General features: G+C 42.3%; 1 protein-coding gene and 1 long non-coding RNA gene across 2 annotated transcripts; one reads left to right on the top strand and one right to left on the bottom strand.

Annotated features, from left to right (window-relative positions):
• Positions 1-1,157: 1,157 nt before the first annotated feature.
• LOC124085018 (tRNA-splicing endonuclease subunit Sen34-like) lies at positions 1,158-24,067 on the bottom strand. The gene is given in 4 exon segments (XM_046432501.2): positions 1,158-2,680; positions 22,122-22,214; positions 23,120-23,889; positions 23,892-24,067. Coding segments are annotated over 3 exon segments (963 nt in total). The 5' UTR covers positions 24,022-24,067; the 3' UTR covers positions 1,158-2,680; positions 22,122-22,151.
• On the top strand, positions 7,685-21,334 carry LOC131423745 (uncharacterized). The gene is made up of 3 exons (XR_009225708.1): positions 7,685-7,814; positions 13,766-13,937; positions 17,549-21,334. It is a non-coding gene; the product is annotated as an uncharacterized LOC131423745 (long non-coding RNA).
• Positions 24,068-26,140: the final 2,073 nt, after the last annotated feature.

Genomic DNA, 26,140 nt, shown 5'->3' on the forward strand with positions numbered 1-26,140 from the left:
CTTCCTGTAATGTTTTGCCAAGGATGTTTTGAAGAGCTGGTTTTCTAGCTGCAAATTCTTTTAACTTTTGTTTGTCATGGAAGGTTTTAATTTCATCTTCCATCCTGAGGCTTAATTTCGCTGGATACACAATTCTTGGTTGGAACCCATTTTCTTTCAGCGTTTGAAATATGTTGTTACAGGATCTTCTAGCTTTCAGAGTCTGTGTTGAAAGATCAGCTGTTATCCTGATTGGTTTACCCCTAAATGTAATCTGCTTCCTTTCTCTTGTGGCTTTTAAATTTCTCTCCTTATTCTGTATGTTGGGCATCTTCATTTTAATGTGTCTTGGTGTGGATCTCTTATGATTTTGCACATTTGGCGTCCTGTAGGCTTCTAGGATTTGGAATTCTGTTTCATTCTTCAAGTCTGGGAAGTTTTCTAGTATTATTTCATTGAACAGATTGCTCATTCCTTTGGTTTGGGCCATTATACCTTCCTATAACCCAATAACTCTTAAGTTTGGTGTCTTTATGTTATCCCATATTTCTTGGATGTTCTGCTCATGGTTTCTTAACAGTCTCGCTGAGCTATCTATGTTCTTTTCAGGTTGAAATACTTTGTCTTCATTGTCTGATATTCTATCTTCTAAGTGTTCTACTCTGCTGGTAGTATTCTCATTTGAGTTTTTAATTTTTACTGCTTTCTGCATTTCTAGGATTTCTGTTTGTTTGTTTTTTATAACCTCTATCTCCCTGTATAGTTGATCTTTTGCTTCTTGGATTTGTTTATGTAATTAATTGTCAAAGTGATTTTTCATTGTCTGATTTTGCTGTCTAATGTCTTCCTTGAGACTCCAGATCATCTGAAGCATGTATATCCTGAATTCTTTATCTGACATTCCATCTGCTGCAGATATTACCTCTTCTAAAGTTGAGTTGACCTGCATTGCTTGTAGTCCTTTTTTTCCTTGTCTTTTCATACTGCTCACCTTTCTTTCTGCTTTGTGAAGCTGTTGTGTTATTGATTTTCCCCCTATATATTTATATTGCTCTTGTATAGTTGCAAAGTCTCCCTTTTGTGGAGAAAGACAATATTAACAGTTCCCAATATCAATAGTACATCATCTGAGCACACGTTTTCCTTTTTTTAAGAGAGAGGTGAGAGAGAGACAGAGAGAATTTTTAATATTTATTTGTTAGTTTTTGGAAGACACAACATCTTTGTATGTGGTGCTGAGGATCGAACCCGGGCCGCACGCATGCCAGGCGAGCGTGCTACCACTTGAGCCACATCCCCAGCCCACGTTTTCCTTATTACTACATTTATAGCTAGACTCTATGTCTACAAATGTTGGTTTCAATTATCATTTACAAATATAGTCATTAGTTTCATGAAAGGCATACCGTTTCTGGTAGCTTGAAGAAACCTGAATTTCAGGTGTAGGATGTTATGTTTACGGGGAAAGGAGCGAGGGTATGGGGTTAATCTAACTCAGTAACTTTGGGAAGCTCTAATCAATAGATGGGTAATTTATGGAAGAATGTATAGATTCAAATTCCTATCTTTATTTATAAGATTACCCTACTTATAAATAGTAAAATTTAGGGGGTTGCAAGTGGGATAGAGGGAGTAAGAAGGAGAAAAACAAATAACAAGGAAAGAAAGAGAAAAAAGAGACTGGGAAAAAGAAAATAAGAGAAAAAAGAAAAGAAATAAAAAGGGGGGAGGGAGGTGGGGCATATGCAATTCCTCTATATTATATTATTCTGGTGATTCAGTTGTTAAAGACATTTTTCATGGACAATTCTTGGTTTCACATATGTTGAGGTTGTGAGGAACAGAGGGGGAAGGGTTGAGGAGACTAGATGAATGGATGAAAAGAGAGAGAGAAGAGAAAAAAAGAAAGAAAAAAAATGTCTCTCAGAACTCTGTTTTCTTTTCTTCCAGTAGGTTGCGTTGTCTATTCCTAGCTTGAGTCTCTGGGTTCAGGGTGGTCGTGGTAGTCAGTGTGAGAGGACATGAGCTTCCACCTGTGGCCTCTCTACTGTTATTCTCTGAGATGTAAACCAGGTGCCTGATCTACTGCAGAACCGAGCTGGTAGCCATGCCCACCTGTTGATGGGTTTTAAGGATTGGTGGGATTTTCCAAGATGAGTTCCATCAGTTTTTCTCATAAGGTGTTTGAAGAGGTGGGGGGTGTTGGGGAGACCTTATGTTTGTCCAAAGCTCGGTCAGGTGACTGCACGGGCAGGCGGCTGGGCCCCTCTTCCAGTTGGGGTGGTCTGTCTATGGTGCCCACAGGCAGCTGTGCCACCTCTCCAGGCTGCGTGGTCTGCCTACCGTGCAGATGGGAGGCTGGGCTCCTCCTCCACTTGGGGTGGTCTGTCTACTGCGCAGGTGGGCTGCTGGCCCCCTTCTCTGGGTCGTGTGGTCTGCCTACCTCGCAGGCGGTGGCTGGGCCCCTCCTCCAGTTGAAGTGGTCTGTCTACCATGCAGGCGGGCAGCTGTGGCCCCTCTCTGGGCCACATGGTCTGCCTACTGTGCAGCGGGAGGCTGGGCTCCTCCTCCAGTTGGGGTGATCTGTCTACCGCGCAGGTGGGCGGCTGTGACATGGACAGTTTTGAAGCCTGCTCAGGTGTTCCTCTCCATGAATTCTTCTGATTCAAGTGTTCCTCTCCGTGAATTCTTCTGATGTTTTCTGCATGATTAAATCAGGGTAGAAAAAGAAAAGAGAAAGACATTTAAAAATAAAATTAGGGTAGTAAGTTTTGGGAGCGAGACACAGGGGAAAGAGGTAATATCACAACATACTATTTGTTCAGCTAGGCTTATCACTACAGATTTTGACCTTGATCAATTGATCACTTGAGTTAGGTAGAGTTTCAGTCTCTTCCCTGTAAATGTACTGCCCAGTCTCCAGACTATATCCCTTGGAAGGAAACATTAAGCAGTGAGGGTTTATGTTCCCCTTCCTTAAAGATGAAATATCTACAGGAAATATTTGGAATTCTTCTGTAAAGGAGGTTTGTCTCCTCTCCTCCATTTATTTATTCATCTATTTACGTAATTTATTGACTTAATTCATTCATTTAATCATTTATTTATATTTCTCAGGACCCAGGGATATATTTTATGTTAAACCAGGATGCAAGAAAAGACCACTGACTCCAATTAAAATCAAATTAAAGCAAGCTTATTATTTCGACCGGCCAGGCTGCCTCTCCCACCCAAAACCGAGGGAACAAGACAGCCACCCCAGTTTTCCTGCAGCCCAGCTTTATAGCCCAGAAAGTTACACAAAGGGGGTTACAGATAACAAAACTCTGACAAGCATAACACAAATGGTAGTTTACATTTTTGCTGGCCCCGACATCAGAATTTATGAAGGTCATTAGAGCCTCAGAGAGGGTTGTTATCTGGCCAGGGAAGGCCACGATTTGTGAGGTGTCACTAAAGTTTTAGAGAGGGCTGCTATCTGGTCAGAGAGAGCCAGGCATGGGTGAGTTCAAGGCATGGGCAGGCATTCCAAGCAGGTTCAGAATTTGCAGTAATTTTTAATAAAGCCAAAGTTATCTTTTCATGGCTTTGTGGCGAGATGGCTCCCAATTTTAAGAAAAGATCAGGTTGGGTCTATCATTTACAATTGGGATTATTACACACTTTTGAGTTTTTAAATATTTTCTGGTACAGGGGACTCCACTAAAGGCCAGGAGCATGCTAGGCAGGTGCTTGGCCATTGAGTTACATTCCCAGCTCCCTCCCCTATTTTTTGTGACATGGTCTGTCTGACTTTAGATTTTCTTCTGTGTGTACCCCAGACCTGAAGTTTGGAGCTTCAGCTCCCCCACTCTCCTGTGACCTTGGGTCCTTCTGTGAGCAGGACTCGGACTCTGGGACACAGAAGAAGAATGTCATAGGAAAGGCATAAAGAACCCAAAGGTGAAGGCCAAAGGATGGGCCATGACTAATGGCTCTTGTCCTCTCTGGAAAAATAGGACTGTATTCAGTTCTTAGTAGATCTAATTTAACTGGTAATTACTATGTACACAATTGCTTTTCCAGTTGTGTCTTGGATATTATATACAATATAATATGTTGCCTGGTTAGAATTCATTACATAAATCCTGTATTTCATGGGATTGTTCTAATTAGTAGAACTGTGGAAAATTTTGAAAACCTTGACTAAAATTTTCTATATTTATTCTTATATTAAGTAAGAAGGGGACTGGTGCCATGGTGCATGCCTGTAATCCTAGTGCCTTGGGAGGCTGAGGTAGGAGGATCACATGTTCAAAGCCAACCTTAGCAAAAATAAGGCATTAAGCAACTCATCGAGACCCTGTCTCTAAATAAAATACAAAAAGGACTGGAGACGTGGCTCAGATTTCAATCCCTGGTATCCCACCACCACCCCCCCCAAAAAAAAATAAAAAGAAAGAAGAAAAAATACCAGAAAATTAATAATCTGAGTTTTGAAAAGCCAATCATGATTTATCACATTCAAATTAGCTTGTTGCTTGTCTAAATCAACATATTAGCTAGTACTTTGGTTTTAGGTTCACATATATACATTACATTTTTCTCTCTTTTTTTTTTGAGATTGGATCTCACTGTTGCCCAAGTGGCTATTAAACTCCTAGGTTCAAGTAATCTTCCTGCTTCAGCCTCTTGAGTATGTGGAATTATAGGTATGTCTGCCACACCTGGAAGGTTTATTCTGTCTCTCTTTCTTTCTTTTTTAAATTTTAAAATACTTTTATTAGTTACTGATGGGTCTTTATTTATTTATATGTGGTGGTGAGAATAGAACCCAGTGCCTCACACATGCTAGGCAAGCACTCTACCACTGAGCCACAACCCAGCCTTCTCTCTTTCTTTTTAATGGTACAGAGCATTGAGCCCAAGGATGGTTCAACACTGAGCTTCACCCCCAGTTCTTTTTCTTTTTTTATGTTGATACAGAGATTCACTAATTTACTGAGACTGGCCTGGAACTTGTCACCTTCCTGCCTTAGTCTCCTGAGTATCTGGGATTATAATCCTGCACCTCTGTGCCTGGCCAGATTTATTATCTTAAATCACCTTAAAGGAGGACTTTGACCTTCATAAGCATTTGTATAGCCACAGTCAATCATTAGAAATGGATTGGGTGATTTGCATTGGCTGATATGATGAAGTTTTATTTGTTTTTTTGTTACACTGATTACTTCTGAGAATGTATTGATTAAATCGAAAATATAAAATTTATTGAATTAGTTTTCCATCTGAAAAATCATATACACTCTGAAAAATATTTAAAAACTAGAGAAATAGAGAGTATTTTTAAAAATCATCCATAATTCCATTATTAAAAGGCAATCACTATTAAAAATATATTTTTTTTATTTGTTCTAATTAGTTACACATGAAAATAGAAAGCACTTTGACACATCATACATAAATGAATTTTTTGCCATATTTCTCAACAGTCTCCTGTTCACAAATAGTGTTTTGTTTATGTCATTGTAATTTATTAAAAAATGCATTGTCCACATTCTGTGTCCTTTAGTTTTAATGACTGAGTCATATTCCATAGAATGGATATACGTCATTAGCTAATTTTTCTTCCATTAATGTACGTTTTGTGACTATTGTTAATGTTTTGGACCTAACATTTTAAATCATTTTAAGATCATTTTCTTAAAGTCTTGGATATAGAGGTATTGGATCAAAGAATATAAACATTTTGGGGGTTCTTGGCACATAATGTTAGGTTGTAATATAAAATTTGGGTTAATCTAGTGACTTTTTCCCCCCTGTTATGATACTTCAGATAATAATGTGTAAAAACGGGAACAGAGACAATTTAATGAAGAAAATGGATTTCTTTTTATTAAAAATCTCATATCTTCAATGCTTTAGGTGCAGCAATACTGTTGGTTATTATATATATATATATATATATATATATATATATATATATATATATATATATATATATAACACATATGTTTATATGTGTTATGGCATTATGTCACTTGGAGGAAAATGGGTGGAACTGGAGGACATCATGTTAAGTTCAATAAGGCCTACTCAGAGTCAATATTGTGTATTTTCTCTCCTATATGGAACTAGAGAAAAACAAGGGAGGGTGGGAAGAGATGTCATGAAAATAGAAGGGAGATCAACAGAATACAGGAGTGGGTACTGTAGGAGGGAGAAGAGGAGATAAGAGGAGGTGACCAAATGATGCTCTGTGAAGGTATGAATATATCACAATGAATCCTACTATTATGTATAATTGTAAAGCATAAATAAAAATTTATAAATGGTAATTCAAGCTAGATTAGCCTCTGCATGTGCAGGTATTTTTGAGTGATGTGGTTTGTTGGGATATGTTTAGGAGCATGGGCTCTGGAGCCAGAATTCTGGCCTTAATCTCAGCTCTACCATTTAACATGGTGTGTCCAACACAGTCACCTTCAATACATATGTTTGCTCTGTAAAATGTTCATAGTAATAGTACTGATCTCCTAGCATTTTTGTTGGAACAAAATAAGATAAAATACATGGAGATTGCCTGGTATAAGGTACAGGAGTATTTGCAGGTTACCAGCCGAGCATCCCTAACCTAAAAATTCAATATCCAAACAATTGAGCACCCAGATGATATCACAAGTGGAAAATTCCACACCTAGCCTCATATGATGATCATGCTCACAACAGAGAAACACTTAAACTATTGTATAAAATTACCTTCAACTATATGTATAAGGTATGCAGGAAAATGAATAAATGCATTCTATAATGAACTTAGGTTCCCATCTCCAAGATATCTCATTGTTATTTTTGTTATTATTCTTTTTTTTCACTACTGCGTATTGGACCTAGGGAAGATTTTCCATGGAGCTCCATTCCCAGACCTTTCTATATTTATTTATTTGAGACAGTGTCTTGCTAAATTGCATAACCTGGCCTCAAACTTATATCCTGCATCCTTACCTTCTGGAGTCTCTGGGATAACAGACATGCACCACCATAACCAACTTAATTATATCAATATTCCAAAATCAATATTCCAAGATACCTGAAATCTGAAACATTTATAGTTCTAAGTATTTCAGATAAAAGATACTCGGCCTGTATTATTACAATATAATCATGAAAATATTTCCTCACTGGTGTGTTAAGCCAAGCAGTATTTTCATTTTGGTGGTGGATTGCAGATAGGAGGCCAGGACTTCTGAGTTGGCCATTTTTTCCTCCCTCCTGTCAGAATTATTCTACTAAGCCTGAGGGCTGATTTAGGATAGAGAAACTGTTCCTGAATCTGCAGGTCAAGGTCATCCAGGTTCTTGGAGCAAAGGTAATTGTTGGGAGTCGCCCTGGCTCCAAAGACTAACTTCCCCATCCCCCAAGAAGAGCCTTCCAATGGTGAGCCCTGCTGGCTCACATGATCCTGCCATTCAATGGTGAGCCCTGCTGGCTCACCTGATCCTTACCCACCAATCAGACTAGCCCTGCTGGCTCACCTGATCCTACCCACCAATCAGACTAGCTCTGCTGGCTCACCTGATCCTACCCACCAATCAGACTAGCCCTGCTGGCTCACCTGATCCTACCCACCAATCAGAAAGCACCCCATGCCAACTGTCAAACCACACTGGGCTCTATAAATATGCAGAGCTGTTCCTCAATAAATGGGCATTTGCTCTGACGACAAACCTTCATTGTTTCATTGGTGCCGAAACCTGGAAGGGGGAATGCCGCGCTGCTCGAGGGCCCCCTCTCTCAAGGCTTGCCGTCCTGGTCCACTCTTTCGAGCACTGTTTACAAAACCAGATCTTCAGTAGGTGAGTTGCCCTATCGGGTATCCAACTTCAGATGGGCTACACAGGGGCTTTGACCGTGATCGTCTGGCAAACCTCTGACGCCCAATCTGGAGGAGAGAACGCACCCCACCACGACCTTCATGGTCACGGTGGACTCTCTGGAGCCTGGTTCATGAGCAGGAGGTACTGAGTGGTAGAAGAACAGGCACTCCTCTCTCTCTCTCTCTCTCTCTCTCTCTCAACCACCCTTGTCCCTCTCCTGACCTATGGGGGCCTCTTCTTCCCTCCCTGCAGACTCCCCCTTATTAAATTCTGCACACAAGATTGGCCTTACTATCAATTAGACAATCAAAGTCAATGGCCCCCAGGAGGATCCCTAGATCCTGCAGTTCTCAGAGATCTGTTTAACTCCTGGGAGCACTTGAAAAAGTGGAAGGAGTTCCCCTATGTTGAGGCTTTTTCTCTTCTTTGTTCTCACCCTGACCTATCCGGGAGATGAACCCCCTCATTACTGACCTCCTCTGTCGGCTCTGTCCAGCCCCTCAGGTGCTCCCCTTGACTCAGCCAACACCTTTAGTTCCCCCCAGACTAGGTCCTTCCCCTAGTCCCACAAATCATGGCCCCTTTTAGGGAGGTTGCTGGACCTGAGGGCATTATCCGGGTACATGTCCCATTCTCTATGAATGACCTCACGCAACTTGAGCGAAGTTTGGGCTCATTCACCATAGAAGAGAGTTTCAATGGGTCCTCCAGGCTTATAGCCTCACTTATATGTTATTGGCTAATACTCTCTTTCTTGAGGAACATACCAGAGTCTGGGAACTTGCCAGAGCCCATGTGGATGAAACTCACCGAGTTAATCCCAATCACCCTCTGGGGCCACTTGCTGCCCCAGATCAAACTCCCGACTGGGATTATACACAAGCTGGCATACAGAGTAGGGACCAATTCTCCACATGTATTATTGCTGGGCTCAAAAAAACAGCATGTAAAGCCATCAATTTCCAAAAATTGCAAGAGACCCCATCAGAATTTCTGGATCGTCTTAGAAAGCCCTTCAGCAGTAACCTAGATCCCGAAACCCCAGATGGCTGTCATTCCTTATGACATATTTCCTCTCGCAGAGCTACCCTGACATCTGGGCCAAACTAGAAAAGCTCGAATAAGGCCCTGCCACCCCCCAGACTGAGCTCTTGGTGGTAGCCTTTAAGGTTTTTATCTCGCCCAGGCCCTGCAGGGTGCTTCCTTGGGTCGCCACCCATCACCAAACCCCCCCCCCCCCCGGGTGCCTGCTTCAAGTATGGCAAGGAGGGACATTGGGCCAGGGCATGCCCTGCACCATGCACTCCATGTACCCCATGCCCTAAATGTCAACAACAAGGTCATTGGGGCTCTGACTGTCCTAGATCCTGTAGGAGGCCTATGGCCAGGGAACCCTCTGACCTTCTGGGCATGGCAATCAATTGATGGAGCCTTGGGTCCTTGTCCCTGGCTATAATGATCAATAGACAGGAACTCAGGGTGTGGATTCAGGTGGATGGACGCAAGGTTGACTTTCTCCTTGACACCAGAGCTACCTTCTCAGTCCTGACAGAATTCTGGGGGCAAACAGTGCCGTCTACCTCTCCTATTGTCAGGGTAGGAGGAAAGACCATCTATCCAAGAAAGACTCCCCTATTACTGTGTTCCATAGACAACTTCCCATTCTCTCAGACATTCCTAGTTATGCCCCAATGTGCAGTTCCTTTGCTTGGCTGAGATATTCTCTCTAAATTCAATACAACAATCAACATCTGGGCTCCTGGCATCAGTCAGGCCCCAGAATCGGCCTGTTCATCTTTTCTGGCCCTTTTGGCAGAAGACTGGCCATTCTTGTGAGGCTGACATGAAACACTATACTAACCTGGTTGACCTGATTGTAAAGGGATACCCACACCTCCTCCACCATCCTGCCCACCAGTTAATATTCATCTCAAAGATCCTAACATCTTCCCAACAGGCTCAATACCCCCTGTCCACCAAAGCTCTTCTGGACCTACAACCTATTATTCAGGATCTTCTTAGCAAGGGGTACCTCTGTCCTGCTCATTCCCCTTACAATACTCCCATACTAGCGGTAAAGAAGCCCAACGGGTCCTACCTACGACTCATCAACACCTCCGTTAGGCCCATACATCCTTTGGTTCCCAACCCATAAACCCTGCTGTCTCAGATCCCCCACACTGCCACCCACTTCTTGGTCATAGATTTAAAGGATATCTTTTTGCCTTTAACCTGGACTGTCCTTCCTCAGGGATTTCAAGATAGTCCACATCTCTTTGGACAAACCTTGGCCTCCGACCTCCAATCTTTTCACCCCCAGTGCCCTGAATCCACCCTCTTTGCAATATTATCATCCAGCAAATCTCTTTGCCCACCTGCGGGGAGGAAAGCACCCCACCACAGCCCTCAGGGACTCCTTCCTTGGGCAGATTCAAAAGTCCTAGTCTTCTCACCTTTAAGACTCGGCTGCTAGAGAGACACTTACCCACCCCTTCCTCTCCCCTCTTTCCAGCCCTGGGAGTATCCAGCCTCTCCAGGAGGGGTCCCAAAAAGCCTTGGCCAAGGTCTCCCATGGCTCTGGTTCCATCCAGGATGAGAGCTTCGACTGTCAGGAATTGGTGATGACCAATCTCTGCAGCTCGAACCTGCCACTTAGGCACTCCTGATTTTTTGGCTCTAGCGGGGATGCCCCTTTTGCCAATAAATCAGTTTTCTCCTTCTCTGTGTCCTCTTCCCTCCTCCTTACATGGGTAATGTTTCCTCTCTGCCGGTCAACTCTCCCCTACAATGCCTCTTGGATCAAATATAGCACCCAGGCCTGGCCCACTTATCCCTTAGACAACCAAAGCAGATGGCCCCTTTTTGGGTCCCTGGATACCTCCATTCTAAGGGATCTCTTCCAGGCTTTCTTCTTGCTCCGATCCAATCCTGCTCTCTGCACCCCTTGCAAACCTCTACAAATTCTTCTAGCCCATCCAAAGGGCACTCAACAGATGACGCAGTTCTCCTACTTAATTTCTTTGCCTTAAAGGGATATTGAGCCTCTCCACAAAAGGCTCAAATAGCATGTATCTAGGGTTCTCTATCTCTCGAGGGAAAAAGGCCATTTCAGTAGACAGAAAACAGCTTATTGTGTCTATATCTACACCAAAGACCAAAGATGACTCTCCTTCTTGGGTTTGGCTGGGTACTTCAGGGCCTGGATTACTTTTGAATTTCTCCCTCCTTGCCAGGCCATTATATAATCTAGCCAAGAGCCCCCAAGATAACCCCTACCCTCAGCGGTAGGGAAGCCCTTTACAAAAAGACCCTCCTCTGGGCACCTGCCCTGCATCTCCCCAACCTCTCCCAACCCTTCACCCTCTATGTACATGAAAAACAGGGACAAAGTCTGGGCGTTCTGGGTCAGGAATATGGCCCCACATTTGCACTAGTGGCCTACCTATCCAAACAGCTTGACCCCCATGCCTCAGAGCCCTAGCAGCAGCCCATGACCTCCAGAAAGAAGCACACCAGCTTACCTTTGGCTCCCCACTCACTCCCTCCTCCCATCTTCTCCCTCACAAGATCCCATCCACAAATACCTGGAGGTATTAGAGATGATTTTACCCTTCCCTACCACGATTTCTGAGGGACCCTGCCCTCTTCAGACCTCGTCTGCTTCTCAGATGGTAGCTCCTTTATACACAAAGGGGTTAAAGTGGTGGGGTATGCTGTCGTTTCCCTCTCATCCATCATAGAGGCAAAACCTCTCCCACCCAATACCACCAACCAACAAGCTAAACTCACAGCTGCCACAAGGGCATGTGAGCTAGTGGAGGGAAAAACCTTCTCCCTATATACAGATTCCAAATACGTCTTCCATACCCTGATCCCCCACGCAGCCATTCGGAAAGAAAGGGGGCTACTACCAGAGGGACGGCAGTCATTAATTCCACACTTATTTCTGGCCTACTATGAGCCTCCAGGCTGCCTTCCCAACTGGGAATAATCCATTGCAAGGTCCACTAAACCGATTCCTCCCTTACTACTATGGGGAATTCCAAGGCCCATCAAGCGGCTCTATCAGCCGCCCTTCAGAGCTTTACCTCCTCTCTGCTACTCTTCGTTACCACCAGGGATCGGTCCAAAGATCCCCAACAACTCTTCCAGTTTCTTCACTCTCTATTCCATTCTAGTCCACAGAGTCTCATTAACTTTCCTTCACTCCTTTTTCACCCTTTCCCCATGTGATAAGACCCTCCTACAACAGATCACTTCCACTTGTCAGATCTGCCAGAGAACCAATACCAATACTCCATTAAAACCTAAACCTTTCCCTTCTCATCAGGCCCGCGGTCATACCCCAGTTGCAGACTGGCAGATTGATTTCACCAGCATGCCCTGAGTAAAAAACAAGCCTTTCCCACTTCTAACAAGCAGGCCTCCATGGTAGTTGACTCACATAATCCCCCGTTTTGGGATGCCCACTTCTATCCAATTAGACAATGGCTCAGAATTCACCTCGCAGGTATCTCAGGGACTAGCTCATATGCTATCACTCCCTTGGCATTTCCATTGCCCTTACCACCCCCAGGCTTCTGGAAAGGTTGAAAGGACCAATCGGTCCCTTAAAGAGACCCTCACTAAGCTCACCATGGAATTAAGCCTGGACTGGGTAAAGGTTCTCCCCTTGGCTTTATTGCGCATTAGGGCCCTGCCAAAAAAGCCTTCTAATCTCTCACCTTTCAAAGTCATGTATGGCCATCCCCTCGTTGCTTCTGGACTGCCTACAGAACCCCTACCCATCTCCAAAACCTATGCCCTGCCCCTCCTCTTCCATCTACGCTCTGAACTCTGGCGCTATCAAGACTGGCTCCTTCCTGACCCCAGTCTCTTTCAAAACCCTACCTCCTTAACACCTGGTCAACTTGTTTACTATTGCCCACTGGGGGAAAAGCCCCCTCTAAAACCAAAATGGAAGGGCCCTGCTCAGGTGATTATGTGCACACCCTCAGCAGCCAAACTCAAACTACCTAATAACCAACTTACCCCATGGATTCACATTTCCAGGCTTAAGCCCGGCACTCCTACACCTTCATCAGAAGAGCCAAGGATCCTCACCAGTCATTAAGTACTCTTGTCAATGCTCCCCCTCATTTCTGGCCCCTCTTGGGTCCTCTCTTCGCCCTATGTCTGAAGACTCAAGGCAAGTGACCTAAGGGCCCCCTCCAGCCAGACTCCCCCCCACTTGCTTGGATCTGGCTGGTAGTGGGACCGTTGTGTGTTGTCCTTCTGACAAACCACTTAGGTGTCCAGAGCATGGTGACCCCTGAATAAGTGTGATCATAAGAGAGCACTTTACCAGTTGCCTTCTGGGCCTATGGAGAAACATGTGTGTTTTGTTTACCCTCCCAGTTTCATTGAGGTGTAACTGATGTGCAGGACCCTGCACATAGTTGGCGCGTACAGTTTGGGCATGTGCACACGCTGGTGTTCCCATCACCACCCTCCAACAGCGTTCCCATGCTTGGGTTCCTGGTGAAGTTGTTTCTTCCTGTTGCTTACATCTACCCCTACCTGAGTTACCTTCAGTGAGTCCATGACTGTCCTGGGAGGCAACCTGAGCTCTCCTTGGGTGAGGTGTTGGGTGTGCTCTTGTCCAGCCCACCTGCTCTCACTCTGTCTTCCCTAGTCTGAAGTGCTCTCTCCATCCTTCCTTTCCTCAACTTGTCCATCCTGTGTGGAGGTCGCCCTATTATGGTGATCCACATGCCCTGCTTCTGAAAAACCAAGATGCTTCTTTGGGTCCTGCCCGTTTGCCAATAGAAAAGTGAGAAGCTCTGGTGTCATGAACTAGTTACAGGCTTTGAAAGAGTTTCTTCTTTTCCCATGTGTATGTGTGTGTATGTGTATCAGTAATAATATTGTTTGTGAATTTAATTTTCTAGGGTTGAATTCGAAAAAAAAGATCTGCAGAGAGGAGTTGAAAACAGCAGGACTAATGGTCATGAGAGATGTGTCCATTGCAAAATCAGAATACATTCCAAGTGAGAAAATTATCTTGAAGGTCCACAATTTCCAAGAAATAAGGAGCTCTTCAGATACTGCGCTCTCCCAGAGGTTAGAGACTGCTCTTGTTTTGGTTTCTCCTTCATAGCCAGGCTTCAGGTCTTCCCCAAGATCTGCTGGTTGTCCTGGCTTTAACCCCTTTCTACACATGGTGCGTCTCAGCTGGAGGTGATTTTTCCCCTCAGTGGATATTGGCAATGTCTCAAGACTTTCTTGGTGGTGGCAACAGCAGGGTTGGTGTGCTAGAGGCTTCTAGTAACTAAAGGCCAAGGATGTGGTAATGGGGTCCAAATCCTATAATGCCCTCTCTCCAAAGAATGATCTCACCCAAGATGCCAATAGCACCAAGACTAAGAAACACTGCTATGGAGTGTGCTAATTATCTTTTTATAAGGAAGACAGGAATTCTGTGTTAAAGAGAAAGAGCCCTTCTAAGACTGAATATCATCAGAGGTGAAATTGTGAGGCTGTTATTTGTAAATCCATTGAATTTTTTTCATTTGTTTCTGATCACTGGAAGTATGAATTTTCTTTTACATTTAAATTAGTTTTGATTTAATCTTTTTGACATACTAAGGATTGAACTTTGGAGCCCTTTATCACTGAACTACACTCTCAACCCTTTTTATTCTTTGTTTTAAGAAAATTGAGGCTGGCCTTGAATTTATGATTTTCCTGCCTCAGCCTTTATTTTATCACACAAAGATTTTCTTACCCAGAAACACTTCTTTTTCTTCGACTAAATATAGTTTTTATACCTGTAACTCCTAATTTCCCTTTCCCATCTGTTAACACCTTTTTCTGTTCACATTCTGAAATGATCCTTGTAAATTTCTGAATTTAGGCAAATTACTCCATTTTAATGAGAATAAATACTTTATGTTGTTTATAGTACTCTAATCAAAAATTAAACTATTATATAAAATTACATTCAACTATATGTATAAGTCATGGTCACAACACAGTCACTAATCAAAACACAGTTGAAACTTTTGGGTCCCTTTGTATACAGAATCACATCTGTTTTATCATTTTATAAAAACATAAACAATGTTTAAGTATATCGAATTATACCTGTTGGGACTTTAAAATCTTAGTAACCTTATTTTTGAGGATGACAAAGCAATTTTAAAATCTTTTTTTTAATTTACCAATTTATGAAAACACCAACAATGTTACCCAATGGAATTCAAGGAGTTAAGGGTACTTGATATTGTATTTAACAGTTAGAATTTTAACTTGGAAAGTTAACCATATGTCTGACAAGCACATTTATGAGTAATCCCAAGTCAAATCTAATTTATTTATTTTTACTGTGAAAACCATGGTATCTGACAGTGTTTTGAACAATATTAGCTATCTCTCCCTTTTGAAGAAAAGTCTAGAAATTATGAATATTAGACTTTTTGTAGACATCAGTATTTTATTAGTGTTTTTTTGACCACCTAGAGAGACTTGTGAGTTAAGTAATTTTAAAGACATCTTTACTTTAAATTGAGCCATCTTAAATCATGTGAATTAAAGGTAATTGGATCTACTTTTTTTTAAATTTATGAGCACTCATTATATGCCAATTTTGCTATCATGTATATGATATATGGATGCATGTATACATAGACAACACAATACACAGCATGCACACACAAAAGTAAAGGCTTTGTAGCTTTTCACAGGTGAATCTCCATTGCAATGTTATAGATGTTTAAAAACTCTGTAGTTGAATAAAAAATAGGACTGAGAAGAAAAACACTAACCTGGGTGTGTAGGATGAAAATCATGAATTCAAAAAATATGGAATTTAAGGGAAAAAAAACAAAGAGTCCTAGAAAAAAATAAGTGGCCAGTAACTAGTAAAGTACCATACAATTTATTTTTTGGTTCAGGCTAGTGTGAGTTCAGGTAAAAGACACTTTTTTCCTAGGATCTTAATCTGGTCTCCTACTGAGTCTGCCCTGGCTGAGATCTGGAAGGAGCTGAGGAAAACTGCCCTTCTGAGCAGAAATCTCATGCAGAAGGGTATTAACCATTTTTTTCCTAGTTGGTAATTGGACAGGTTTGGATGTAGAAAATTATGATACCTATTTTCTATTATTTTTTTTTTTTTGAGAAAAAAGCTACTATATTAAGCTCCTTACTGAGATAAGCTTCTGACTGTTGAGCAAGTCTGTTCTTTTGTGTGACCATTCCTAGGGCTATTCCTCCTCTCTCTGTGACAAACAGGTTAAATCTTTCTCCATAGGTAAGCTGAGGAGAGGGACTCAAAATAAGGCCATGTTTTAATGTCTTAAAGGTTTTGAAAGCCTGCTCATAACTCAGAGGGGAGTAAACTTTTTGGTAACAGGCTGTTCAAACATCCCAAAGAGGTCTAGGGTAAGAGGTGAGAACAGAGGAGCTGGCACTAGTATCCAAGAGGAAATTGACCTCTTGGCTCCCTACATAGAAGCAGGAAAGCATACCTGGGACTCACAGGTGGTGATTGGAGTTACAGAAGTCATCAGAATTGGCTTAGGGCTCTGTCAGGTCTGTGTGGAGGAATTTGGCCTTTTCTTTTCCCATCTGGGAAGTTTTCTGCTCACAGTGAGGGACAGGATGCATGGGAGAGTGTAGTTCCAGGGCTTGGGAGTAGATTGTTCTCTGAGATGCTGTTGAGATTCACAGTAGCGGCAGTGGAAGATCTGCTTAGCTTAGCTGGGGTCACATAGGCACCTGGTCCAGGAAGGAAGGGCACTGGATCAAAGCCACAATGTTGAGCAGTAGGACAATGATCATTCCCCCAAAAGATACTCTTAGGATTAAGAATGGGACACTTCTGCCCAGATGCATAAAGGGTCATCAACTGTAGTCACTTCTCACTTGAGTTTCTTTAATAAGGACATAACCCGTTTTTTAGAGTTATGACTACCTTTGGAAATAGTTATCAACAAACAAACGTTGAACTTACTATTCTCTTTTATTCTGAACATGACATAGTCCTTTGAACACAGAAAAAATGAGCATGTTCTCCACTCTGTTTTGGGAGAGTAATAAACCTCTCTAAGACACCCTGAGTAATATAAGAATGATGTGAACAAAATCCTAGGTGAGGAGAATGTCAGGCTGGGGAAATGATGTTATAGATTCAGGCTGGAAATGACTATGAGAAAGGTGTTTGCATACATTTGCCACAATAGGTAAAGCTGCTCTAGATTGTTTACAATTCAATGATGAAGAGTAGGCAACATTCAAAATTTTTCATTTGGTCAAAAATATCAATGATTTAAATATGAACATGAGATTTTATTTTTTTATGATGCTGGGTTCAAACCCAGGGCCCTATACTTGCGAGGCAAGCTCTCCACCACTAAGCTATAACCTTAGCACTTGTAAAAATCTTAAATTGAGACAGGGTCTGGCTGTGTTTGCTTAGGTTTTCCAGAACTCTTGAAGTCTCAGCCTCTGCCTCCCAAGCAGCTGGGATCACAGGTGTACACTATTGTAGCCATTGCACAGGAAATTAAAAAAAAAAAACAAACAGATATATGACAGACTTATGTATTTTATTTTAATTTAGGTAAGTCTCTTTCTTTCAAGAAGTCAGAGAACCTTGCTTTCTCTGCTGAATGATAAAGTGTTCATTTTAATGCTTCCTCCAGTGTAGACTCTGCCTGTCTTATGTGTTTCAGGGTGGAGTTAATGCCATGTACCATGTGATTTAGGGCTATGATCAAGACCATGGCCGAGTGTACCTTGTGATGGAGAAGGGAGACACCGTTTTCTATCACCCTTTGCTCATCCATGGATCTGGTCAGAATGAATCTCAAGGATTCTGGAAAATATGCATCTAGTTTTTAAAGATGAGTGGGTTCAAAACAGAAAATCATAGGTATAGTAACATGTAAAGATTTATGACTTTTCACTAAACTGGATTGTTTTTTCCAGTTTACTTGCCAGAAAGTATATTTGCCTTCGTTGTGCTTTTTTTTTGCTCTACTCAGTGCGAAGCCGGGTGCCCTCAGGATCCTTAACCTGTTAATCATGAATCTTGATCATTTGTGGAATTGCTTCAGAGCAGTAGGTCACCTTGCAGTGCACAGCTTCTGCTTTCTGAGGCATAAACAGTTGCTGAAATATTAAAATAGCACGTTAACTTTGCTATTTTTCCACATTCTCAATGACTATAATGTTATGGAAGATTATTTACAATTATTTCATAACAACATGGATCATAAGTGCACATTTTTTCTTTTTATTTGAACCTTCATATGGCTCTGCCTGGCACTGGAGCCTGTGCAGGAAATGGAGTTTAAATTTGGGGCAAATAGAAAGTCCTTCTGACAGGTGTGATCACCTTAAGATAACTAACTTATGATAAAGAAGGTGGGTTTTAGGTATTATTTTTCAGCTTACATTTGTTTAGACCTTATTCTGGAACAGGGAGAACTAAGTCACCTCAGCCTTATCCTCAGCAGGAAACAAGCTGGGTAATAATGTCAATGTATTGACCTTTAAATGTCCCTCTTTATTGCAGGTGTGGTATTTTTCTTTTGAAGGTAATTTCAGTTTTCATATCTATTGCCATTGCAATAATGTCTATTGCCATTGCAATAATAACCTTTCCCAAATTTAACAGGGTAACCAACCTTTATGACTAAGAAGGTGACGAACCATAGGATTGTACATTTCTTTTAAACTTTAAAATATACACTCATTGGAAAAACTTAAATGCTTAAAACTGTGAAGATCTGTTACTTAAGTGATTATGCCCCCTGTCCTATATATACCTTAAAAAAGTAAATATCACAGCTAGTTAATTTTTTTTTTTTGTAATTTCTTAATTAACATTTATCTGGGGAGCTGGAGGGAGAGGATGACCTACAAAGGGACAGATTTGGGATGCCATGGAGGGGCCTGGCAGTTTATAAATCAAATCCTGGTTGGGCACAGGATTGCATGCCTGTAATCCCAGTGCCTAGGAGGCTGAGGCAGGAGGATCACAAGTTCAAAGGCAGCCTCAGCAATGGTGAGGCACTAAGCAACTCAGTGAGACCCTGTCTCTAAATAAAATACAAAATAGAGCTGGGTATGTGGCTCCATGTTCGAGTGTCCCTGAGTTCAATCCTTGGTATCCCTCCCAAAAGAAGTCAAATCTTGATTGTAAAAGTTGACACTCTGAAGGGAGAACACCTTGCTTGGTTGTTGGCATTAATGGGACGCTTTTCTCCATTATCAATTGTTCACTCTGCACAAGCAATTTCCTGCCATTTTGCCAGCTATGATTGCCACTACATCCATGTGAAGGGCACCAGTCAAGAAAACATTAAAGAAGAAATTATAGAACAAATTAATCAATTCTACAGTGTGGAAATCAGCATAGACTAGTAGGTACACTTGCATGAAATAACCAAGTAGAGATGACTGAGGTTTCTTGTCTTCACATGTTTAATTAATCCCTAATTTAATTTGAAATGAAAGACTGGGGGAATTCTGAATACAAAGGAGCAAACATATAGATTTGGGACTTCGATGAAGGATCACTAGTGCTTATGGATGAGGGGCATTACACAGTGTTTCATGTGCTTTCTAATTGATACACATCACTTGGAAAGTATTTGTTTTTTCGTAGTGGATCAATGATGCTGATGAGTAATAGACAAATTATCAATCGGGGCAATTTAATAAACATCTTTACTTTTTATAAAACACACATTTTAGGCCCTGAATCAAGAAACTCTTCCTATTTATTTTATTGGTATGAGATAATGATAATGCAGGCATGCCCCTTCCTGCAAGAGACTGAGAGTGATGATGACTCTGGGTCATCCAGGATGTTGTAAGGGATGCCACATAGCCACTGGGAACCTTCAAAATAGCTTTCCAGAGTGGAGAATCTTGCTTCTCCCTTTAGAACCTACAAATGCGTCCCCTGTCTGAAAATGCTCCATGTTTGTGGATTCAACCAACTGAAATATTGGAAAATATTTAAATATTTTAATATTTCAAAAAATTATATCTGTACAGAACATGTACAGGCATTTTTTTCTTATTATTATTTCCTAAATAATACAGCTTAACAATTACATAGCATTTATATTGTACCAGGTACTATAAGTAATTTAGAGGTGATTTGAAGCATCTGGGAGGAGGTACAGAGGTTATTTTATTAAAGGGACTTGAGTATTCATGGACTTTGGTATCTAATGGGGGATCTTCAACTGTACATTAGTTTGTGAGGTTGTGCTGAATAAACACATTCCATATTTATTTTAATTACTCTGTAAGTTAGAATTTATGGGCACATTTAGAATAACAATAGAATAATCAATAACAATAGAATAATCAAATAACAATGCCAAACTATATAATTCTAAGGTATAAAACAATTCCATTTCCCCTTTCTCATTTTTTTTCACCAGAACCCAGTAGAATAGTCTGTATAGCCCCTGCTATAAAGGAGGAATTAGAGTCCCAGAGATTGGTCTAAGTTACAGAGCTACATTTCAGAGTCAAGCCTATTCAGAAATCATTCTTTCCACCATACCCTGCTGTTTGATCAAAAATAAACAACACATAAGGTAATCTAAATTGTTTTATTAATAATGGTGCAGGGTGTGTTGTGGCCTGTCTGTAATCATAGCTTGGCTGAGGCAAGAGGATTGCAAGTGAGGCCAGCCTCAGCAACTTAGCAAGAAACCGAAAATACAAAATAAAAAGGGCTCAGATGTAGATTAGTGGAGAGTGCCCCTGGGTTCCATCTCTAGTAAAATACCAGGGGGGAAAAAAAAGATAAAACTAAGTAAACCAGTACCAAATGGCACCACTTTCACTAGTATGATCTTATCAGAGTTGCACCCTCAAAGTGGTTCAAGCAAGTAAAGATAAACAGAGAGAAGGACAGTGAACTGTTGTGACTTAGCATCACCCCCACCCCCCAAATGTGTTCAGAGACGCTGATAGTTGGGACTCCATTGGCTCTGTGCAGGTAGGTCTGTTTTTCAAATGTTGGCAAGAGAATTATTTGGATTTCAAAACTTGTTTTATTTACTAATCAAAATAATTATCATAGCATTTTTTCCCTATTTAACCATTTGTAGAGGCTAGAATTCTCTTGTCTTTGTCGGGAAAAGACCACCGTGTTCCATACACTCATTCTGTTTGGTATTGTTTCCAGGATACTTGTATTTTTTGAGCTGAACTTGTGAAATGAGAAAGAATTAATCTTTGAAACAGCCCTTAAGTATAACTATTTTAAAGGAAATCAGAAGAAACAAGGAATCCTAGGAAAAAAAGTTTTCTGACTGGAATGACATAATTTTTCCTATTATTTTCAAAATCGAGAAACATTGGGCACTTCATTGTATGAAGTTAATTTTGCAGTATTTGAAAGGATATAAAAACAGTAAAAATGAAATATTACTCTTTTTGGAAAACTGATTTGGGTTTATAACTAATAAACATGGCATATGATTTAAGTATGTTCAGTCAGTTCCTTTCATTGAATTCGCTCTTTATTCTCAGAAATGAATTCTTTGAAATTCAGTGTGCACTGAGATGAGCATCCCTCTCCTAGTATATCCTTTCCTTCCTGATATCTTGTCATGAGAGATTTCCAATCTAGGACCATGCAGGCATAGTGCATTCACATTTGGTGAAGAGCTTACAAAGGATATCATGTGGTCAAAATAAGAATGGGTCCTCATTCTCTGACATAGGCTTCCTTCCAAGACTTCTTCAATCCAGCTACCCTCCTTCCAAAACAGAATATCATTTCCAAAATTTTCCTTTGTTTCTAAGGAATGTAGACAAGAGTACCTTCCCTTGTATTTTCTGTTAAGCAGGGAAACTGAAAGCCTTTAGCATTTATGAATGAAACCTAAGCTGTTTTAAGGAGCAGGGACATTTTTAAATACTTTAGTCTGGATTTGAAGTGAGTCTGGACTGGGATTTATTTCAATATCGCACCATATTTCTATACCAGTTGAACACAGCAAGGAGGCATGTTCCTTATTTTAAAAAATTCTAGTTAGAGTTTCATTAAGAAAGAAACAGCTGAGCGCAGCAGCACATGCCTGTAATCCTAGAGGCTTAGGAGTCTGAGCAGGAGGATCATGAGTTCAAAGCCAGCTTCCGCAATGATGAGACACTAAGCAACTCAGTGAGATCCTGTCTCTAAGGCTGGGGATGCAGCTCAGTGGTAGAGTTCCCCTAGGTTCAATCCCCAGTACCAACAAAACAAAACAAAACCCGGCCATTTCCTACCTTGTCAATCTGCTCAGCAGAAGTTTTTCTTTATCTTGTGTTTCCATGTTTGTTAGTTTCTTGAGGCAGGCATTTGCTTAAGCATAGTCCCAGCTGAAAAGGAACAAAGGCAAGAGAAGCATAAGAAGACCTAAGGGAAGGGTTCCTAGAATGGTGGGAACTAAAATGTAAATAAGGAATGCCATTGCAAGCAGCACTTCATTGTTAGTCCCTGTGTGCATCTGTGAGTGACAGCCAACTCTTCTGTAAGGAACTTCTCCTCTCATCTGTGTCCCTTCTGTCCCTTAGTTCACATAGCAATTTGTAGGTGCCCACTCTATAGTGCGAAGGGGAATGACTAGGGCCGGATGACTAGGGCTGCTTTTCACCTGTGTGTTCCCTCCTTTTGAAGGATGGGAACAAACCTCTGCTGGAAAATGAAGAGATGGGACAGGATACCTTGGTAGAATGAGAGAACCCTGGCTGCTCAGTAGGAGGGGATGTGTCCTGGGCTGTTCATTCATCAGAGAGCAATACAAAGGTTTCAGCTATAAGTGAAAAATAAAACTCTTAAGGTCTCCTAAGGATTTGGGGCCTTAGAGTTGAGGAAAGCCAGAGGCCTTTGCTCACTTGTATGTACTTGGAGCTCCTCTCCTTTTTCCTGTGTTCTTTTTAATACATAAAATTGAGATAAAATACATATAACTATCTTAGGTTTTTTGTTGTTGTTGTTGTTGCTGCTGGGGATTGAACCCAGGGGTGCTCCACCACTGAGCTACATCCCCAGACAGAAAGAAATTGAGAATGAGCTGGAAAGTGAACACTCAGAAATACAAATAAAATCTTTAGCCCATCTGGCTATTTGGGAGAGCTGGCAGCCTTTTAGTAAGAGCTAAGTAGTCATTATTTTCAGCTTTGTATCCTGGACTGTCTCTGTACAGTGACTCAGCTCTGCCATTAGAGAAAGAAGGCCGTCAGAGACAATACAAACCTGTATGGGCTAACAACATTGTACTTACAAAAGGGGATGACTGTGAGAGATGACTCGGAGGCTGTAGAGTTTGAGCACCCAACTCTACATGAACGTGCAAACCCAGTAAGCAAACAAGTATCCACCGGCAGAGACCAGATCCTGGAGGGATGGGGTCATCAGGGGCCCAGCACTGGGCAATGTAGTGGGCATGGAAACGGAGTGGGTCGCCAGGATAGACGAGGAAGTCACCCCCGAACTTGCCAGCAGCACTTAGGAAGAAGCCTCTCTCCCACAAGTCTTTGTAGATCCTGTAGCGCAACTCATGAGCAGGACGGCCAGCATGGGGCCAGTCTTTGGACTGGACGCGCCAGTCCAGAGGCTTAGCCTTAATGGGTCGAGGCCTGGCAGTGGCCAGCTGGACCAGCAGGGCAGATCTGGGCAGGGGGTCTACCCCATCAGAAAGCCCTGGCTGGAGAGAGGAGGAAACTGCTTCCTCCTGCTCCCCCGAAGCCTGGCTATCTCCAGTTTCGTTTCCTTCAGCAACCTGGCTCCCGGGGGCCTGCTGGCTCTCGCAGGACCCCGAATTCTGTTCCAGCTTCTGCTTCTTGGCAGCCTGCCCCTCTGAAATCTTCTCCAGCAGCTCCTGACGCCGGGTCTCACGGGCCTCGGCTGCCAAGGTACTTTGCTCCTGGAAGTTCTGCTCTTGCTGGCGTTTGAAGGATACCAGAGCGAGGCCGTGGTGGGCTGGGTCGGGGCGCGGGACGCTGACCAGGGTCACGGCGCCGATCTCCGCCAGGAGCCGCGCCTCTGCGGGCGTGAGTTCTGGCGCGGCCCGCGCGGCAGGGCGCCCAAGGTGCGGCCCCCTACTCCCAGGCGCTCCCGTAGCGCCTGCACCGCCTCGGCGCCCCACACCAGGGAGCGGCCGTTCTCCATCTCCACCACCAGCATCCTCCCGCTCCCGAACGCAAGACGTTCCGCATTCGGTAGTTCTCGGCCGGACCGACTCCACAGCCCCGCGCCATCGCGGCGCAGGCGGGGCCGCGTTCGGGCCTCCTCATAACCTGAGTTTTTGAAAACAAATTTGTTTAAAATGAAAGACCATAGAACCTGGCACATGGTAAGCCCTGCACATTTTAAACAAAAAATGTCCATACATATTTTGGAAAGTGATGCAAAATGAATTTCTTATTGTTGGGTGTAGCCAGAAGTGTGACACCCACTAGCCTAATTCTGATGCTCATGAAAATAACAGATACTATTCTCAGAATGAGATGTTAAGTAAAAAATCCGTGTTAAATTGATGACAACACGTCCCTTTATTAGCACACCTACATGGACCTGCGTGGTGATTAGGACCTTTGCTTGCGGGAACCAGCTTGAGCAAAATGAGACCTTTACAATAAGGTTCTGGGTACTTCATGACATCCAAGAGTCACAACATCCCAACAGCACTATGGGTACAGCAGGGAATGTGGGGGTCCCTCTTACTATCCCCTACCTCAGCCTCTCCCTGTGTGATTGCTTCCTTCTCTTGCCCATGACCTAATTCTCCTGCAAAGGGCTTTTATCATAAGGTTCTGAGATTTGCATCTTTCCTTCCAAAAGAACAGTCGGACTGTGGAACTTTATTAGTTTAAATTCCAGATTGCTATGAAGTGGCTTACTGATTCACGTCAATTGCCCTGCCCTGATCTAATTTTTAAAAATATTATCAGCTTCTTTCTTAAGTAATGCTAGTGTGTGTGTGTGTGTGTGTGTGTGTGTGTGTGTGTGTGTTGGGAGGCAGGTTGTTGAGGAGAAGACAAAAGGGTGTGTGTATCAAGTGGGAGCAATTTCAGGGAAGAGAACTGATCAGACAGTAATTGTGCCAGAACAGTCTGAATAGACATGTATCTCTTTAAAAATACATTGATCTACTGGACATAGTGATGCATGCCTATTATCCCTGCTAGTCAGGAAGCTGAGGCAGGAGGATGGTAAGTTCAAGGCCAGCCTCAGAACTTAGCAAGACCCTGTTTCAAAATTAAAAATTAAAAAGTGGACTGGGAGAGCAGCTCAGTGGCAGAGCACTCCTGCATTAAATCCCTAGTACCATAAAAAAGAAAAAGAAAAAAAAAAAAAAACTGATCCAAGCCATCAACTGCACTTCTGGGCAAATGCACAAAAGCATTGAGAGCATCCCAAAGAAGCATTTGCTCATCCAGTTATAGCAGCAGCATTCGCTCTTGTGGAAAGCAGTCCAAGTACCCATCAGTGGGAGAACAGATAAACAAAATGTGATTTATGCACACAGTAGGTATTATTCAGTTTTAAAAAGAAAGGGAATCCTGACACATGCTATAATATGGATGAACCTTGAGGACATTATACTCAATGAAAAAGCCAGTCCCAAAGAACAAATATGGATATTACACTTACGGGAGGTCCTTAGAATAGTTTAATTCATAGAGGCAGAAAGTAGAATATAGTGGCCAAGGACCTGGGGAGGAGGAAATGTGGGTAGTAATGGGGACATTGTGTCAGTTTTGCAAGATGAAAAGAACTTGTGGAAGGACGGTGGTGATGGTTGCACAATGTTGACGAACTCAGTGCCACTAAACTCTGCATTTCAAGGTGGTTAAAATGGTAAATTTTATCACAAGTTTTAAAAAGAAAACAAACATAGGGCAAAGAGGGGAGGGGTCTCCAAGTACATGCAATGAACCAAAGCCTGCACTTTCCCAAGCAGATAATACCCAAGTTCACAGAAGCAGGTCCTTCCTCTTTACTTCATTTAGGGCTTTGTGTGAGTGCCTTATAAACTCTTCAGATTCTCTCTGGTGAAGTGACCACAGCCCAGGATGAGTCTCCTGCTCCACTGAGAAGCCAGGCTTCCTATGCCATCCAGGCCCCTTGGTAGTTCTTTCCCTCTTCATTTCTTGTTTTTTCCTGAACTCAGTCCAGTACTGATCCCAGGGGCCAGTGACCTGGTCCTGGTATGTGGTCACTGGAGCCACAGCTAGCCTCTGAAGAAGTAGCTATCTCCCCACCCTGTAAGGGGCCTAAAGGATCCTCTCCTGGTATGAAA

The sequence above is a fragment of the Marmota monax genome, unplaced genomic scaffold (assembly GCF_021218885.2).
Source record: "Marmota monax isolate L192 unplaced genomic scaffold, Marmota_monax_Labrador192_F-V1.1 WCK01_AAM20220418_F8-fsc00090, whole genome shotgun sequence".
Taxonomy (NCBI): Eukaryota; Metazoa; Chordata; class Mammalia; order Rodentia; family Sciuridae; genus Marmota; species Marmota monax.